Source organism: Raphanus sativus, chromosome 8, assembly GCF_000801105.2.
Source record: "Raphanus sativus cultivar WK10039 chromosome 8, ASM80110v3, whole genome shotgun sequence".
NCBI lineage: Eukaryota > Viridiplantae > Streptophyta > Magnoliopsida > Brassicales > Brassicaceae > Raphanus > Raphanus sativus.
The window spans coordinates 18,380,221-18,397,495 of record NC_079518.1 but is presented as its reverse complement, the minus strand read 5'-3'; the positions used below and the strand labels follow the sequence as shown (position 1 = coordinate 18,397,495).

At 36.8% G+C, this 17,275-nt stretch overlaps 2 protein-coding genes, 1 long non-coding RNA gene and 1 pseudogene across 5 annotated transcripts; 1 reads left to right on the top strand and 3 right to left on the bottom strand.

The window, feature by feature from the left end:
- Positions 1–6,593: 6,593 nt before the first annotated feature.
- Positions 6,594–7,947, bottom strand: LOC130498874 (uncharacterized). 3 transcript variants are annotated; one of them, XR_008937869.1, is made up of 4 exons: positions 7,727–7,947; positions 7,222–7,421; positions 6,950–7,079; positions 6,594–6,862 (listed from the first exon to the last, which is right to left on the bottom strand). It is a non-coding gene; the product is annotated as an uncharacterized LOC130498874 (long non-coding RNA). The 3 variants fall into 3 exon arrangements; XR_008937868.1 differs by having other exon boundaries at positions 6,950–7,421; XR_008937870.1 differs by having other exon boundaries at positions 6,950–7,421; positions 7,735–7,947.
- A 274-nt stretch (positions 7,948–8,221) lies between these two features.
- Positions 8,222–12,119, top strand: LOC108805927 (uncharacterized; annotated as a pseudogene).
- Positions 12,120–12,876: 757 nt separating this feature from the next.
- On the bottom strand, positions 12,877–14,689 carry LOC108806713 (B3 domain-containing protein At5g25470). The gene is made up of 5 exons (XM_056992585.1): positions 14,418–14,689; positions 14,230–14,343; positions 13,571–13,895; positions 13,347–13,471; positions 12,877–13,253 (listed from the first exon to the last, which is right to left on the bottom strand). Exons 2-5 carry the CDS (start codon positions 14,293–14,295, stop codon positions 13,002–13,004), a joined length of 768 nt encoding a protein of 255 aa, XP_056848565.1. The 5' UTR covers positions 14,296–14,343; positions 14,418–14,689; the 3' UTR covers positions 12,877–13,001.
- A 223-nt stretch (positions 14,690–14,912) lies between these two features.
- LOC108833376 (uncharacterized) lies at positions 14,913–16,916 on the bottom strand. Its single transcript, XM_018606801.2, has 5 exons — positions 16,636–16,916; positions 16,500–16,549; positions 15,980–16,106; positions 15,774–15,881; positions 14,913–15,677 (listed from the first exon to the last, which is right to left on the bottom strand). The coding sequence occupies exons 1-5, from the start codon at positions 16,754–16,756 to the stop codon at positions 15,055–15,057; spliced, it is 1,029 nt and encodes a 342-aa protein (XP_018462303.2). The 5' UTR covers positions 16,757–16,916; the 3' UTR covers positions 14,913–15,054.
- Positions 16,917–17,275: the final 359 nt, after the last annotated feature.

The following is a 17,275-nucleotide window of genomic DNA, read 5'->3' as shown; positions in this document are numbered from 1 at the left end:
GCCCTCCTTGAGACCTAGTGTTCATTATCGGCTCGCGCCTAGGCATATCTAGAAGCCGTCGATCGATATCCCGATATGTGAATCAATCGGCGCTGCGAAAGGTGTATCGCTTGATATCTCTAAAGGATATCGATCGACTCTTTTTCTGGTCAATAGACGACAGTTGAGGCCAGAGATCTAGATTATTTAACCACTGAGACATCACTGAGAGTTAAGTGGCTGAGTTCTTTAGTATCATGCAAGCAACTTGTTAGGCATTTATAAATATTATAATCTCCATTCCTGAATAAAAGCTCTAAGTCTAGCACTCTTTATTATCAGTTAAACAACCATCATATTGTTAGTTAGAGCAACTACCTTGTTCATTTTAGGAATTGTCATTTACATTTCATCATTAAAACCAACTTCACCTAGGATTGATTAATTGATTAGATTTAATTGGTTCCCTAGCTCCTCGTGATTCGATCCCTAAGTACTACAGCTGAACCTCTTATTTGAGAGAGTAAGCTCTATAGGGTAATTTAAGCAGTATCAGTCTTATCAAATGTTTTCAAAAGTGTTTTATTGAGTCAAGAAGGGGATTATGATAAAATAAAATTTGATTGCTACTCTAATCACTCTCTAGCACCATCTAGATTTATTGATTGCAAGATGTATTAAATGGAAACAATGCAGTGTATCACGTAATGCTAACACCCATACCTGCTGAGAATGTCTGGAACCCAAAGTTGACTTCCAAGCTTAATCAACTTAACTTGCTTGTCTTGGGATTGGTAAACATTGGATCGGAGTCCTCCTACAAATCTGGAAGGTAAAAGTCTGTGTATTTCTGGTTCGTGATAAAGTGATGCTTTTGGAGCATTTTGGAGTACAATAGATAATACACCCGAGTTGACCATTCAAGACCAAGTCGGAAGTCAACATTGTGATAAGAATCGATCGATGCTCATCCAGAGTTGTCGATCGATGTAGCTGAGAAGATCCGCGTACTAGAAGATTATAATCGATCGATACACATCTAGTGTCGTCGATCGATATCGAAGACGGAATAGTTTAGCCGACTACTTCACCAAGACTTCACCAAATTACGAGATTTCCCCTAACGAGTTTTTAACCTAATGGAAATGCTTAAATATTCCTGCTAAGTGTTTTCTACGGCAAGCTTTGAACAAGTCTAAGAAAAGCAAGCTTTTGAAGGCAGAAGTAAGCATAGAGTGTGAGAGAAAGCTAGAGTTTATATATTTTGAGATATTGGAGAGATCATTGAGAGATTTGTGATTGAACTCCATTTGTTTTATATTCTCTATCTATGCAATTCGTTTATCTATCTTATATTATAAATTGCTTAACTATGTCTGAGTAGTCTACTTGTTAGATCTAGGGTTTAAATAGGTTTGTGGGATTAGCCCCAAACTATAATTGCTAAGTTGTGATATTCATCAAATATATTGCACTCTAAGCTTGTTCTAGAGTAGCTAACTAGAACATAGATCACTAGGATCTTTGATATCTTGAATTATCTGTTTGAACTAGTTGTCTCCTTGGAGAAGAGCTAACCGCCCTCCTTGAGACCTAGTGTTCATTATCGGCTCGCGCCTAGGCATATCTAGAAGCCGTCGATCGATATCCCGACATGTGAATCGATCGGCGCTGCGAAAGGTGTATCGCTCGGTATCTCTAAAGGATATCGATCGACTCTTTTTCTGGTCAACAGACGACAGTTGAGGCCAGAGATCTAGATAATTTAACCACTGAGATATCACTGAGAGTTAAGCGGCTGAGTTCTTTAGTATCATGCAAGCAACTTGTTAGGCATTTATAAATATTATAATCTCCATTCCTGAATAAAAACCCTAAGTCTAACACTCTTTATTATCAGTTAAACAACCATCATATTGTTAGTTAGAGCAACTACCTTGTCCATTTTAGGAATTGTCATTTACATTTCATCATTAAAACCAACTTCACCTAGGATTGATTAATTGATTAGATTTAATTGGTTCCCTAGCTCCTCGTGATTCGATCCCTAAGTACTACAGTTGAACCTCTTATTTGAGAGAGTAAGCTCTATAGGGTAATTTGAGCAGTATCAGTCTTATCAAATGTTTTCAAAAGTGTTTTATTGAGTCAAGAAGGGGATTATGATAAAATAAAATTTGATTGCTACTCTAATCACTCTCTAGCACCATCTAGATTTATTGATTGCAAGATGTATTAAATGGAAACAATGCAGTGTATCACGTAATGCTAACATCCATACCTGCTGAGAATGTCTGGAACCCAAAGTTGACTTCCAAGCTTAATCAACTTAACTTGCTTGTCTTGGGGATTGGTAAACATTGGATCGGAGTCCTCCTACAAATCTGGAAGGTAAAAGTATGTGTATTTATGGTTCTCTCTCTCTCTCTCTCTCTCTCTCTCTCTCTCTCTCTCTCTCTCTCTCTCTCTCTCTCTCTCTCTCTCTCTCTCTCTCTCTGATTTCCTGATGTTTAAAGGGGTAGGAGTGTCTCCTGCGACCTCATTACTCTTCTCTAATGGAATGATCACACATTGTTGGAAAGAGAGGGGTAGGTACATTACCAATGAACCCATTATTCGCCTATAATTTGTCAAAAAGGAGAAAAAGTTTGTTAAAAATCCATAAAGATGAACAAGATCACTACAGGAAATATGGATATTAATAGCATCGTATCATAGCGGTTTTGACATTTCTGCTATTGTATACCAAAACAGGCTTTTATAATAGCGTTTTTAAAATGTAAAGCTATGTTTGTAATCGCGGGAAAATAAAATAATTCAGGCGCGTTAATTTGGTAAGTGGAGGCGCTTTACCATTGCAAATTAAAAAATAAATGCTATCTTATCTGAAAAAATATATTAAAAATAATTCAGCCACGTTTTTTTTGTTTCTGTTTCTTCTCTGTAGTCTGCTTGACTTCCTCAAATTCTTAGATTCATCACCACTCCTTTTGTCACCATCGCTCGTTATCCCACCACCACCAGCTCGTCAGGAGTTTATACTCAGATGCCCCTCTAGAAAAAAAATCATTCTCCACATCCTCTCTCTATTCACAACACCCCTCTGTGGATCCCACTACCAATGTCAAATACCAAACTATCCTCTTAATTTTTAATATTTTTTTTACCTTTTTGAATCATTTATTTTTCATTTAAATAAATCAATCACATAAAACAACTCATGACCCACATATTTGTCTTAACCAATCATATTTAAGCTTGGTCAAACCTCTCTCTTCCTCTTTCTTCTTCCATCGTAAAATTCATCTTGTCATCCTCCATTAATGATTTTGAAGCTTGAAGAAAAAGAAATTCTTATCCGTTTTTGATCAATTTTTTTCTAAAATATCATTTAAATGTTTTTTACGTCATGGGTAACATTAAAAGATAAAAATTGATGGAAGTATTGAGAAATTAAAAACCATTTTGAAGACTATATTTATGAATTTTGGGCATATTTTATGTCTGTTTTTGATGATTTTTTTACCTGAATACTATTAAACAGATGTATCTCAGGTAGAATAAAAAAACAGATTCGATATATATTATAGAAGATTAAAAAGGATTTCGAAAACTGTACTTATGGGTTCAACGTATAATTATGTCTGTTTTTGATGATTTTTGTGTGTAATTTCATTTAGATGAATTATATATCATGGGTAATATAAAATCCGTCCTAAAAATTGATTAGTTAGTGCAATGATAAATTTTGGGTATTATGTTTTCAAATTTTCGATTGTATTTATTAATTTTATAAATATTAAAATAGTAAAGCAGATTACTTAAATATATTTCAAAAAAACAATTATCATAAAAACGGAAAATATTTTTTGGTTTAAACCTTCCAATTTAAACTTTTGAAAAAAAATATTCTTATCTTCTTATTTTGATATTTTATATTTATGATTGGATTAAAAATATAAAAATTATAAAATAATAAATATATTGTTAATAAGTAAGAATTGATAAAAGTTTTGAGAGATTAAAAATAATTTTAAAAACGTGTTTATAGATTTTAGGTATATTTTATGTTCTTTTTTGATGAAATTTTTGCTAAAATACTATTAAAAAGAAGATCATGGATCTCTTCTAGTGTAAAAAGGAAGATTGGATGCAAATTTTAAGAAATTAAAATGGATTTTGAAAACTGTGTCTATGGAAAGACACCTCTAGAAGCTTATCTTGATGAACCACCTTTGGAATTTCATAATTTCAAGAGCTTGGACATTCTCAGTTGGTGGAAAGATAATACTCATAGGTATGGCGATTTGTCAGCAATGGCTTGTGACTTACTCAGTATTCCTATTACAACAGTAGCTTCAGAGTCTTCTTTTAGCATTGGATCGCGAGTACTTAATAAATACAGGAGCCGTTTACTCCCTCAGAATGTGCAAGCTTTGATATGTACTAGGAACTGGCTAAAGGGATATGCATCTTATGCACATGGTAAAATATTTACATTATCATATAATTTAGAGTCACGTGACTATTAATGTTTACTAACTTCAACTATTGATATTTTCTAAAGATGAAATTGATGGTGAAGAAGAGAAGCTACCATCATTTGAATCCATTGTCAATGATAAAAATGAAGATGGACGTGAAGGAGAAGAAGCTTGATTTTTTATTTTGATTTGTTGTTTTGTTTTTATCTACATTTAGAATGATTGTTTGGATTTGGTTTTTATTTATCTTTGGGATTCATTGTTTGGAGATGGTGTTTTGTTTAATTTAAATTTGGTTAAGACTTAAAATAATTTGCAGTGTTTGTTTGTGTTTTTGATCATGTACTTTTGCAAACAATATCTCACTGATTCACTATCACGTATGAGCTTAACTGTTGAATATGAGCTGCATGTTCTGATACCTCAAATCCTCTATTCCTCTGTTTTCGTTGAACTAGATGATGAATGAAGGGACATAGAATTCAGTTTTTAACATGGTCCTTTACGTAAGCATCATCTATATAAAATCAATATAGAAATCGAATTTGTCTTTTTATTTAGACTCTCACAAACAAGAAACCCATAAACTAGTAAGTCAATCATTAATTTTAAGAGATGAAATAACATATTATATGGGATGACAAAGACGTAGCTCTGCAACAAGTAGCAAGAGACAAGGACATGCCCATACGGTGAGTCACCGTCAGTGACCACTGCCAGTTCCCTCACGGCGGGGCGGGCAACGGCAGGCCGGGTGGTACCAAACATACAACTTTTTGAGGACCCGCGGGCCGGACCGCAATGTCATATGTTATAAGCGGGGCGGGTTTGGGTCGAGGGTTTGGGAACCGCGGGTCACGGCGGGCTGACCCGCAATGATCCGCCAGAGATAGAGACCGCAGCGGGGCGGGCCAAAGCGGGGCGGGTGGTACCAAATGCCATCTCTATGGGTAATGCAAAATCAAAACAAAATCGAGATAAAGACGTGATTAGTTACTGTAAGGATAATTTCTGGATATTACTAAGATTACTTATCTTACTAAGAACAAATGGTATTACTGATGTTACTAATATTACTATGTTTACAAATACTACTAGTATTACTACCAGTTTTACTATGTATAGTACTGACACAAATTAGTATTAGCAAGAGAGCACTCTACAGTGTGGAAATTAAGGATATTATATGAAAGCTGGAGCTGAAATGAAATGAATTTCAGAAATGGTGAAGGAGAAGATGAAATTCACACTATTATCTTGATGAAATCAATAGAGGAAGTCACATACTCTGTTTTTGTTAAGTGTTATTCAGACTACTAGGTTTACTCGTATTACTAAGTGTTATCTGAACTACTAGTATTCCTAGTTTTACTAAGTGTTATTTGGACTACATATATATTAGTGAGACTACTTATGTTTAGTATGTAGAATCGATATATATTTTATGGCTATTATTAATTAGTAGACTATTCACTTAATAAATAAGTATATTAAAACTATTTTTATGACTATTAAACTATTTAGACGATTATTTTCTATAATTTTAGGAATATTTATCATTTTCCCAAAATGATTCCTTTAACTTCCATGGTTGTTGTGTGAACCATAAGACTATAGTAAGAAGAATTTATAAAAATACTTATTTCTGGTAAACTGTTTGTATAATACTCTTCTTTAATGATATTTATTATATAAAATCATTGGTTTTACTACAAATTATTTTATTTAGACATTGTTTTACTAATAAAACTTGAAATTTGCCAAAGTATTACTATGTGTAAGGTAGTATTACTACTACCTTGAAAATTACTAAGTGTAACTAAAATATTAAATTTTTGTATATAAAAATTGAACGTTTTTTCGAGAAGATTTTTTTAAACATGCACGTTTTTACATGAGTACTTTTTATATTATTATTTTAAATTATTATTTTCACATGTGTGTATGTTTACATGAGTATTTTTATATTATTATTTTAAATTAATATCTCTTACACAGAACACAAATCTTTTAAACTTTAATCCTACATTTTATAAAAACAATTTAATATGAACAATTTTTTCAGATGAAAGATATTTAAAGGGAATTATTCAAAGATGAAAAGAGCACGTGTCACATATCTAAAGAAGATAATGAAAACTACACAAATCAAAATTGAGTATATAATTAAATATAGCATATTTTGAAATCTTTTTCTATATTTAGTCTGATCCGATTATAAAACTGTATGTGCATTTTGTAGTCTCTTCAGCTTGCCTCTGCAATAAACTTGATATCTCACTACTCCGCTTAAACTTCGGGTTATTGCTGATAGCCTGATACGGTTCCTTGTCGATAAAGATGGGTCGACCCAGTTCTTGTCTTCCTCGACTCACCTCTGCGAAATTCGCCGGAAGAAACTGAATACAATAAACAAAACTAACATTAATAGAGACAGAACCTCATCACTAATTCACTGAGAAAGACGGAGGAGCATGCTTACGTACAAGAGCGTCACTCCCATGAGAGCCATAATCGGTTTCATCTTCCACGATGATTTACCCTGCAATGGTTCCAGCTTTTCCCACATCAACCCGAGGAAAGCACAGAGATCATGGAGCATCACAAAACCAAGACCTTACCCCAAAACCACGAGAAGAAGAGGCACTGTAAGGATAGAGAAAAGAACAGAAACTACACTGCAAGATCACTAAAGCTACACTAGTATATCACTAAAGCTGGATTAAAGTAATGCTGAGAGAATGAAAAGGAAACTTACTGAAAAGGACCTTGTCGAGGTTCTCATTTGCGACGTACTCATAGACCAAGAGTTTAATGTCTCCGTGTGTGAAATAACTCCAGAGATTAACTACATTTCAATGATGGACTTTAGATACCAACTTGGCCTCGTTCTTACACTCGTTTTTTCCCCGGAGGTAGATTCTTCACTCCTATGTCTTTCCCATCAAGTACCCTTCCCTATTACAAAAGGGTTTAACCTCATCAACAAAACTACAAACCCCCATGAAAGAGCACAGAGAAAGAGAGAATCCTCTAGGGAATTATAACTCAACTAAAAATTCTTGAGACATTGTTGTAATATATTAAAAATCCAAATTCTTCTCAGTTATAAAAGCTTTTAATTGATGAAAAATCCGAGCAACAAAGAAAAATTTACTTCCACATGAACAAAAATCGAGTGGTAGTTTCAGTTTACTGAAAATCCAGAAAAAAAAAATTAAAATTTCTGTGAAAAAATTAACAGAGAGATGAGAAAAAGTTACCCAAAGACCTGCAGTTCTACTGATCAAAAGTTTCGATTTCGTCTTCTGCCCACTGTCCAATGAAGCCCATAAGAATTCCGACCATAAAAACATCAATCCGACTAAAACAGAACATAGATCCTGGTTAAACAACGCCGACGACAAAAATGAACAATTGAGAATTAGAGAATTGACGTTTCTTGTAATTTTGAGGAAAAATCTGGTGAATCGAGGATGGCTGAGCCGCCATATTCTTCGATCAATATATTTTGAGGAATTTTTTTTAATTAAAATAGGTTAATAATTGAAAAGATCCAGATTTGTATGGGTTTGGGTGGGTTGCCCCAGTTGGGTTTGTAATTATGTAGATTCAGTAAGGGTTTACGTGTCTTTTACTTATATTTTGATTTAAAAGAAAATAGAAAATAAATAAGGTTTTATGACGAGGATATATAAGAATTTTTGAAGAGTGGTTGGGGCCTTTAGAATAAAGTCCCAAATGAAACTACAGAAATTGACTAACTGTGATGTAGAGTTTCTGAGGAATGAATTTCTTACTCCGATCTGCTTCCCCAGTGAGCGAACCACCACCACCTACTCCGCCTGAACCAATTTTGGAAGAAGCCGAAAAGCCTTTCCCACAATATCCATCATCCCTAGAGGATCATTTACACCGCGAGGCTGATGGATCTGATGGAAATGGAGACTCAAATGCAAACACAGTTGTTGAGAGGTTCTCAGATGTATCTGAGGAACAAGGCTGGATCTCAATTCCATATAGTTACTATCATCACTTACACACTCCTCCCTACTTTTTGAAAATTTTTTACTTTTTCTTTAACCACTTCTTCTCTTCTTCTTATATTTACAGAGGAGATCCCTGACAACTGGTCTGAGTCACTTGATATTCACTCACTACGGTCTCTCGATCGCTCCTTTGTCTTTCCTGGTATGCTCTCTGTCTCATTTGCGTTTAGCTAGAGCTATTGTAACATCAATTCCATTTTTTTCTACTTTTAGGGGAACAGATTCAAATCCTTGCATGCTTATCCGACAGTAAAGCAGACGCTGAGGTGATGAGCAGAACTCTAGTACAGAGAAAACTCTCCGACAAACAAAACGGAGTTATCTCTGATGTGGAGCGTTACGAGAGTATACCATTAGCTGACGGAGACAATGGTCACAGTCCTGGTAAAGAGAGTGTGGATTCTCAAAAAGATGTTTCTGATGGCGAATCGATTTTGAGGATGGAAGATCATAGGAGACGAACAGAAGACTTGCTTTCCAGGTTTCAGGAGTCTCATTTCTTCGTCAGGATTGCGGAGTCTGGTGAGCCTCTTTGGTCAAAGAAAAGCTCTCTGGTCGTCTCAGATACGGAGGAGGAAAAGAGACCTTGTGTTAGTGCTTTTGTTGATAGAGGGGACTTTGATCCTGATGTTGTTGCGGGAGGTTTAGCTAGGAGTAAGGCTAAATGCTGCGCCTTACCCAATGGAGACATAGTGGTATGTAGCTGATGATACTTTATAAGTTGTTGATTTAAGTTACTGATTCTCACACAACACCTTTGTTTGGAAGTGTGCAGGTCTCTTTACAAGTTTATATTGTTGACTCTCCCAAAGAACCAATCATTGAGATACTGCAGTTTGAGAAGCATCAAGACAGGGATCATGAACACAAGGATCCGTATGGGAATCTTTTAAAGTGGTTGATACCACTGGACAACAGTATCTCTCAGCAATCCCGTTCTTTTCCAACTCCTATAAGCTCTAGCTCAGGTCTCAGCAGCACTGCACACAAGCAAGCGCTCTCTTCTGCCTCCTCAGGCTCTCAACTCTTCTCCTTCGGCCATTTCAGAAGCTACTCCATGTCCGCTCTGCCGCCAAACACTGCCCCAGTTACTGGACCCATAAAAACACAGAGCTCTAAACCATCGTTTGATATTGAGGACTGGGACAGTTACTCAGGTCAAACATTGCGGAAGTCTGGGACTGAAGAGCTCTTGTCTTTCCGGGGTGTTCCCTTGGAGCGGGATAGGTTCTCTGTTCGTTGTGGACTCGAAGGCATCTGCGTTCCTGGTAGGAGGTGGAGGAGGAAAATCGAAATCATTCAGCCTATTGTGTTCAACTCTTTTGCAGCTGACTGCAATACAGATGATCTTCTCTGCGTTCAGATTAAGGTGTGTGTCTCTGCAGCGCGTTAAAATTGGCTTAACTCTGGTCAATTGATTTCTAAGATGCATCATTTTTATTGCCAGAATGTTGCTCCTACACACACTCCAGATATTGTAATATACATTGACGCTATAACGATTGTTTTTGAAGAAGCAGGGAAGAGTGCTTCTCCTTCTTCAGTACCAATTGCATGTATTGAAGCTGGAAACGAGCACAGTTTGCCAAATTTAACTCTCAGGTTTGTATGAACGACCAGTAGGTTTCAGAAAGGCTTCAGTAATGTGAAAAAAATGGAAAAATAACCATTAGTATTAGGTACTATTGGTTACTTGGGTAGTAATCAAAAGGTTGTAGAAGTATTAAGTACCTCTCCTTAACGAGCATAGTAGGCGGAAGACTAAAACCAAAGCTAGAAGAATAGTATAGAGTGCGCTTACCTACTGTTTGGTTTTCTTCCAACGTTTCAGGAAAGGTGAGGAGCACTCATTCATCGTGAGACCTGCTTTTTCTGTTGGGAGTAATGTGAAGCCCTCTGCTGCAAGAAAAGAACTCAAATCATCGAGTTTGTCTCTTCCATCTGTAAATTTTGAAAGAAAAGGAAGCGGCTTAAGTGGGGATCAGTATGCGGTTATGGTGTCATGTCGATGCAACTACACAGGTACATCCCGGTTGCTGTGGTCTGTCTTTTTTTTTTTTTTTCAGATATACTGCTGTTTCTTCAATGCTTCCTTCATTTCTTGGTTGGATTCAGAATCAAGGTTGTTTTTCAAACAGCGGACAAAGTGGAGACCACGAGTTTCAAGGGACCTGACGATCTCTGTTGCGTCGGAAATGTCAGGAGAACCTCGTGGCCCTCATGGGAGAGCCTCTCCCAGCTACCTGTTCAGGTTATTATCTCTCTGACTCTTATCTCTAGAAGTTAACTATGACAAATTGACAATGCATGAACTAATGGGAAGCATTAACAACTAAAAGTAGCTGCTTGTACTTTAATCAGATGTTGTCGCTAATTTTTTGTTGCAAAAGTTACTAACACTAACTTGTGGCTACTAGTTTCTCCCTTCTTCATTTAACGCTGGCTTTATATTCATGAATAAGAAACTATGCACTCGTCACAAAGCACCTAACTACCCAACTTAAACTCCAATGGAGTCTTATGTTTTTGTAGCTTATACTCATTCTCTACTGCTTTCAGATTTTAACTCTTCAAGCATCAAATTTGACAAGTGAAGATCTGTCATTAACGGTTCTCGCTCCAGCATCTTTCACATCACCTCCTTCTGTGATGTCACTAAATTCCAGGCCTACATCTCCTTTAAGCCCATTCCTAGGGTTCTCTGAGTTCACAGAGAGGGTACAAAGCGAGAAACGCAACACAGCAAGGCGTAAAGTGCAGTCGTTACCCACAATGCCACTGGAGACGACAAGGACAGAGACAACAACAAATGATGAAATGAATCTTGCTTCTTCCAACCCTTCAGATGTTGTTCCAAAGAGCGGCTTAGGGTGTACACATCTCTGGCTACAAAGTCGAGTTCCCTTGGGGTAAAACCTATTCTAGCAAAATATGATTCAGTTACCATTATAAATTGATAACCCGTTTTGACTATCTTAAATGCATCAGAAGCGTTCCTTCGAAATCTACAGCGACGATCAAGCTAGAACTACTCCCTTTGACTGACGGCATAATCACACTTGATACTCTCCAAATCCACGTTAAGGAGAAAGGTAAAGATAAACACTTCTCCCTTTCCATGAAAACATTCCATATGAACAAGTAAAGTCTAGAAACTTAATAATGATTTGCTCATTGTATAATCTTCAAAATGTTTTTTTTTTTTGCTGATAAAGAATATCTTCAAAATGGTTTGATGTGAGTCCTAATCATAAAGTGTTAGATGCTCCTACTGTTTAAACACTAAATGCGCTTGTGTGTGTGTGTGGCAGGTCGTAGGTACATACCAGAGCAGTCACTGAAGATAAACGCAACGTCAAGCATTTCCTCTGGAATGTTTTAGACAGTCTTTTACCCAATACCACTTTTTGCCTTTCTTAGAACTAAAAATGATTTATTCAAACACTGAGAAGTCACACAGTTCAGATGTCCATGTTCATCTCAGTAGGTTCATTCAAAAAGATTGTGTGTGTCTATATTACATCCAAAAGATGTTGAAAAAAGAAAGTTAAAGATGTAAAACCACTTCTGTCTCCTATTTATTTGAACATGTGTGTGGTTTGCATTCTTTGGCCTTTTCTTATTTAAAAATGTATTTGCTAATAATCATATGATCACAATCATTTGGACATGGATATCTAAGATAGAAAAAGCATAGAAAATGTGGTGAGAACAGGCACTTAGATGCCCCCGAAGGCAGAGGATTATAGCTCAACCTTTTAACCTCTGCGGGGTTAAAAAAAAACACTCTCCCATGAACAAGATTCCTGGTGGAAATTTTGGTCTAAGACGCCTGTGATTACCAAGGTTGGTCTTGTTATACCCTCTTTCCATTATACACGTTATGACCTGAACACTAAAACCTTGCAGGGGGTTGTGTCCAGCCTGTAGAAATTGTTGGTGTGATCAGGGGAGGGGAGAACCCGAGCATATTTGTTCCAGCCAATGATCCAAGCACAGGACAGTGGTTCTATGTAGACGTTCCTGCAATGGCCCGAGCCATAGGTCTTCCTGAAAACACAATCTAGGTAGAGGACGTTCATGAAGACATAGATCGGAGTAGACCTTATCCTGTCCCCAGGGACATGAACACTTTGATCCGCTGTAAAGTCATGCCACAGGACCATCTCAATTACTCAATGACATGGTAAACTACATACGCATACATGAGTTTTGTTCTTGCCATTTTTTTGTCTTAGATTGTGTTACGGTTTAATGAGAGATGATGTGGTTTTAGGTTTTAAAGTTTCATAATTCAAAGGGATTCAGTAGCATAAGAAGAACAAGAAATTTAGCGTTTGCAAGTTTGTTAAACCAACATAAGGATCACATTTAGTGTTACAAATTGGTTAAACCAACATTAGAGACCACAACTAGCATTACAATAATAAGTTGGTTAATACTAATGTTAAGAGACTTGACTAACAAGGAGACTATAGAGTTGACTCCGTCATGCATTGACGAAATGCACTCTAACAGCGGAAACCAAACGTCCTGAGAGTTCAAGTTCACAAACCACAGTGTCTCCCGTTTTCAAGTTGTACCTTTCACATACAGCTGCCCAGCCAAGGAAACCATGTGAACCACCGTAGTTCTTGGTGTAGCCATTGAGTTTTTCCCCATCGGGAAGAAGGAAGTAGATATGGGTATTAGGAGGACTAAACTCCAACTCATACTCCTCAATCACCCAAGTAGTCATATACTACAAACATGGAAAACAAAAAGACTTCATATATAAGCAAATAGAGACATAAGCCAAGTATGCAAAGAAACTGAAAATGCTACAAACTATTACCAGAACTGTGTTCGACTTCGTTAGCTTCTTCTGGAAGTAAGGGTTTCTGGGATTTAAGAGGTATCGCTTAGGGTTTTTGACATGAGCAAAACCCTTTCTTGCTCGGCTACTTGTTCCAACACTTGCTGATAATTTCAGACGCCAAATACAAAAACAAAAGGAGTCAACTGTAGAGAGCAATTAATAGGTTTGAGTTTTTGAAGTGCATCTTTCAATGGTCTTACCAGAGGCAGAGGCAGGGGTTGTCTCCTGGTGAAATGGTTGAGTCTCAGGTTCAACTTCAAGAGGTACTGAAGTGATCTCTTTCCCATCTTTCTTGAAGATTCTGACTTCAAAATACATGGTGTCTTGGTGTGTGAAGAGCAAGATGTCATCTGCACCTAAAAGGTTGTCATCCACAAACTCATCCCAGTCTTCTTCGACCATAAACAGACCATGCCTTTCTTTCTGGAGCCATAGTTGCCAGGAATTGTTCCAGCGAACATTAAACACCACCCTGTGTTCAAAAGCCTCACCATTGCTTCTCACAAGCTCTTCCGGAATAATCCTCTTAAGAAAGCCACAAATCAGAAAAAAAAAATCAGAATAACTTTCCAGAACAAGCAGCAAAATATGAGTTTAGAAGTTTGGTTTGTAGGTCAAGCAATGCAGAGAAAAGGGTACGAAAGTGAGTAAAACCAGCACCATCAGAAGAAACATGACCTATAAGAGCTAATGAAACAATCAGCTAGCTTCTGCTTGTGGAATGAACACTTGTTACATTTTTCAGACACAACATCGAGAGAAAAGGACAAGAATCAACTGGAAAGAGGATGTGTTTACAATTACAGGCTTACAGCTAAATTTCGAGCAGAACAGAGGAGAGTTAAGTATTGAGAGTTACCATGGATTTAGATTTCCAGTTTTGTCCTAGAGACAGAGACTTAGTGAAGCTACTAGGGTTGCTCATATTTTCTCGAATCTCACTCTCCACTGTCTCTTGAAAGCTAGATCGGTTCTGCAATTAGGGTTTAAATTGCAAGTGATAATAAAAATCAAAGCTATATATATTTATTTTCGCCTCTTTCTTACTCTACTTCTGTCCGATAGACAAAGCGGAGGACTCTGTAATGAAGTAGCTTTTTATGGATTATTAAAGCATGTGTGACAGTCAGCGTGCGTACGAATCTTTTAAGTTGACCAAAGTACGTACGCCTAACCTTTCACCAATGCCTTTCACGTCATAGGGTCTGGTGGCACGGATATTGCATAGAGCTTTGCAAGATATGTACCAGAGAATTCAGAAATTTGAAATTAATATTCGAGTAACTTAGATTATCTAAAATCTATAAAATTACACAATATTCTTTTACGAACTTTCAAATTAGAGGTTGGCAAAATATCGGATCATCTAAAAACTGAAACCCTACCAAAAACTAATACCAAACCTGAATCAAAACTGATAAAATAGCTAAAGAACTAGAACAAATTCAACCCAAACTGAAATATCTTTTGTATTCCGAATATAACTGAATCATAATTATATGCTTAAATATATTGATTAATTTTAAATCTAATAACCAAAGATAATTCAAAGCTAAAGTACTTTTCCTTTAAAGAAATTAGGTTCACTTTGGTGTACACCTGCCCAGAACCAGGACAAGATAAAATAAAATAAAATAAAAAGAACACTCTTTCCGGTTCTGTGGACCAATCAAACCGGTCTCACTCAAGCTGAAAACTCAAACAACATAGTATGCTTGTACTTCTCACCAGCCTTAACCACAACAGACGGGAAATTAGACTGGTTAATCGCGTTTGGGAAGCCTTGCGTCTCAAGGCACACACCTGCATGCTTCCCATAAACCGCATTCCCTTTCCCAACCACTCCATTCACATAGTTCCCCGTATAAAACTGCACCCCCGGAGCATTTGTCCACAAGTCCATCACCCTCGAGCTCGCACCATCTCTTAGCTTCGCCGCGTGTTTCAGCCCCTCCTTCTCTTGATCAGGACAGTCCAACACGTAGTTGTGGTCGTATCCTAAACCCACCTCTCCAATAGACTCGCCTATACGTTTCTCCTCGGTGAAATCGAAAGGAGTTCCCTTCACCGGTAAAATCTCCCCTGTAGGAACTGTGAACTGATCCACAGGGGTGACGTGAGACCCCCAAATCTGGATCATGTGGTCAAGAATGTTTCCTGAGTCGTGACCAGCCAAGTTCCAGTATGTATGCTGAGCTAAGTTGATGGGAGTGTCTTTGTTCTCAGGAGTTGCTTCCATGTCAAGTCTCATGGTTGTTGCTGACGTGAGAGTGTATGTTGCCGTCACAGCAACCGCACCGGGGTAACCTGTGAAAGTGAAAGGGGACAAATACACATTATATCAAAACGCATAGATATAGCAAAAATGATATAACCATATTTACATGAAAAGGGAGATGAAACCTTCTTCTCCATCGGCGCTGTGATATTTGAAAATGATGAAAGGTTTTTCACCGTCTTTCTTGTGTCCTGCAACGTCCCATATCTTCTTATCGAAACCTTTGTTACCACCTGCATTTAGAGAGAGTAGCATTTATGTTGCACACATCTAATTAACTTTGCGAAATGCTAAAGAAGCATTACAGAGGAAGAGAGAATGGTTACTATACCGTGGAGGCTGTTGGGAGGCTTGTTGATGGGAAGAGTGTAGTCGACTCCATTGAGACTAAACTTGCCCTCTTTGATCCGATTTGCTACACGACCAACTATGCAACCAAAGTAGGGTGCAAGCACTTTCTGTAACAATCATATAATACAATACTATATTTCAGATTCATAGATAAACACACAAAAACACATTACCAATATTATTACAACTTATAACATTTAAGATAAATTTTGATTTATAAAATCAGATATCATATAAAAAAAATTAATCACAAGCCGTACCACAAGAGGCCTGAACATATATTTCTTAACAAAATGATTCAGACACTATGCATGCGAAGAATTTCAGACACATCTGTCGTTGTTGCTTATAAATAATTTATTTATTCACAAATTCGGACAACAAAATCACATGGTGGAGTTTTAAACAAGATACATTCAAAGCCCTAAATGAGAACTCTTTTTTTGTTCGATCCAATGAAACATGTGTCGAGATCAATGAAAAGTTAGGTGAGAAAGTACCACATATGGATCCACCGAGTCGAATCCGAGGACTACATCAGCCAATTTTCCTTCAAAACCCAAACTCGATCATCAGATGATTAATTGGGATGTGGCGAAAGAATACATAAAGGGAGAAAGAGAGAAAAGAACGAACCGTTCTTGTCGGGGACAGACAAGGAGGTGATGGTGGCGCCATAATTTGAGATCTTGACATGCATGGATTCATTGTTGAGCTCGAAGATCTCAGGAGTGTTGTTCTTGCTCTGATCTGCCATTGCCGATAGCTTCAAAGGTCAAAATTAGGGTTTAGGATTCGACGAAAGAGATGCCAAGTGATTAGGTTTTGTTGATATGCAAAGAGAGAAACGAGGGGGAAGTGATCAGTTTTGTTATCTTGGTGTATCGGTGCTTACGTCATCTCAATCCCAAATTCCTCTCTTGTTTTTTTTGGTTTGACCCTTTTCTGTAGATTTTATTTACCAGATCCAAAACTATAATATAAAAACAGATAATTTCTTCTTTTTTTCTTACAAAAACTATAAATATTTATTCACACTGCAAGAAAAATTTCCACTAACATCCATATATTTTTCAGTTAAATTGTATTAGTTTTTACTATATTGTGAGAAAGTGAAGGAAAAAATATATTTGTCCGTGTTTTGAAAAATAAAAAGAAAGAATAACAATCTATAAAATTAGTAACAATCCCAAATAATTTTAATAAATATATTTTTTCATAGGAATTTCGCTCGTGATTGTTCATTATACATTTTTGTTAGAACATAAAATAATAG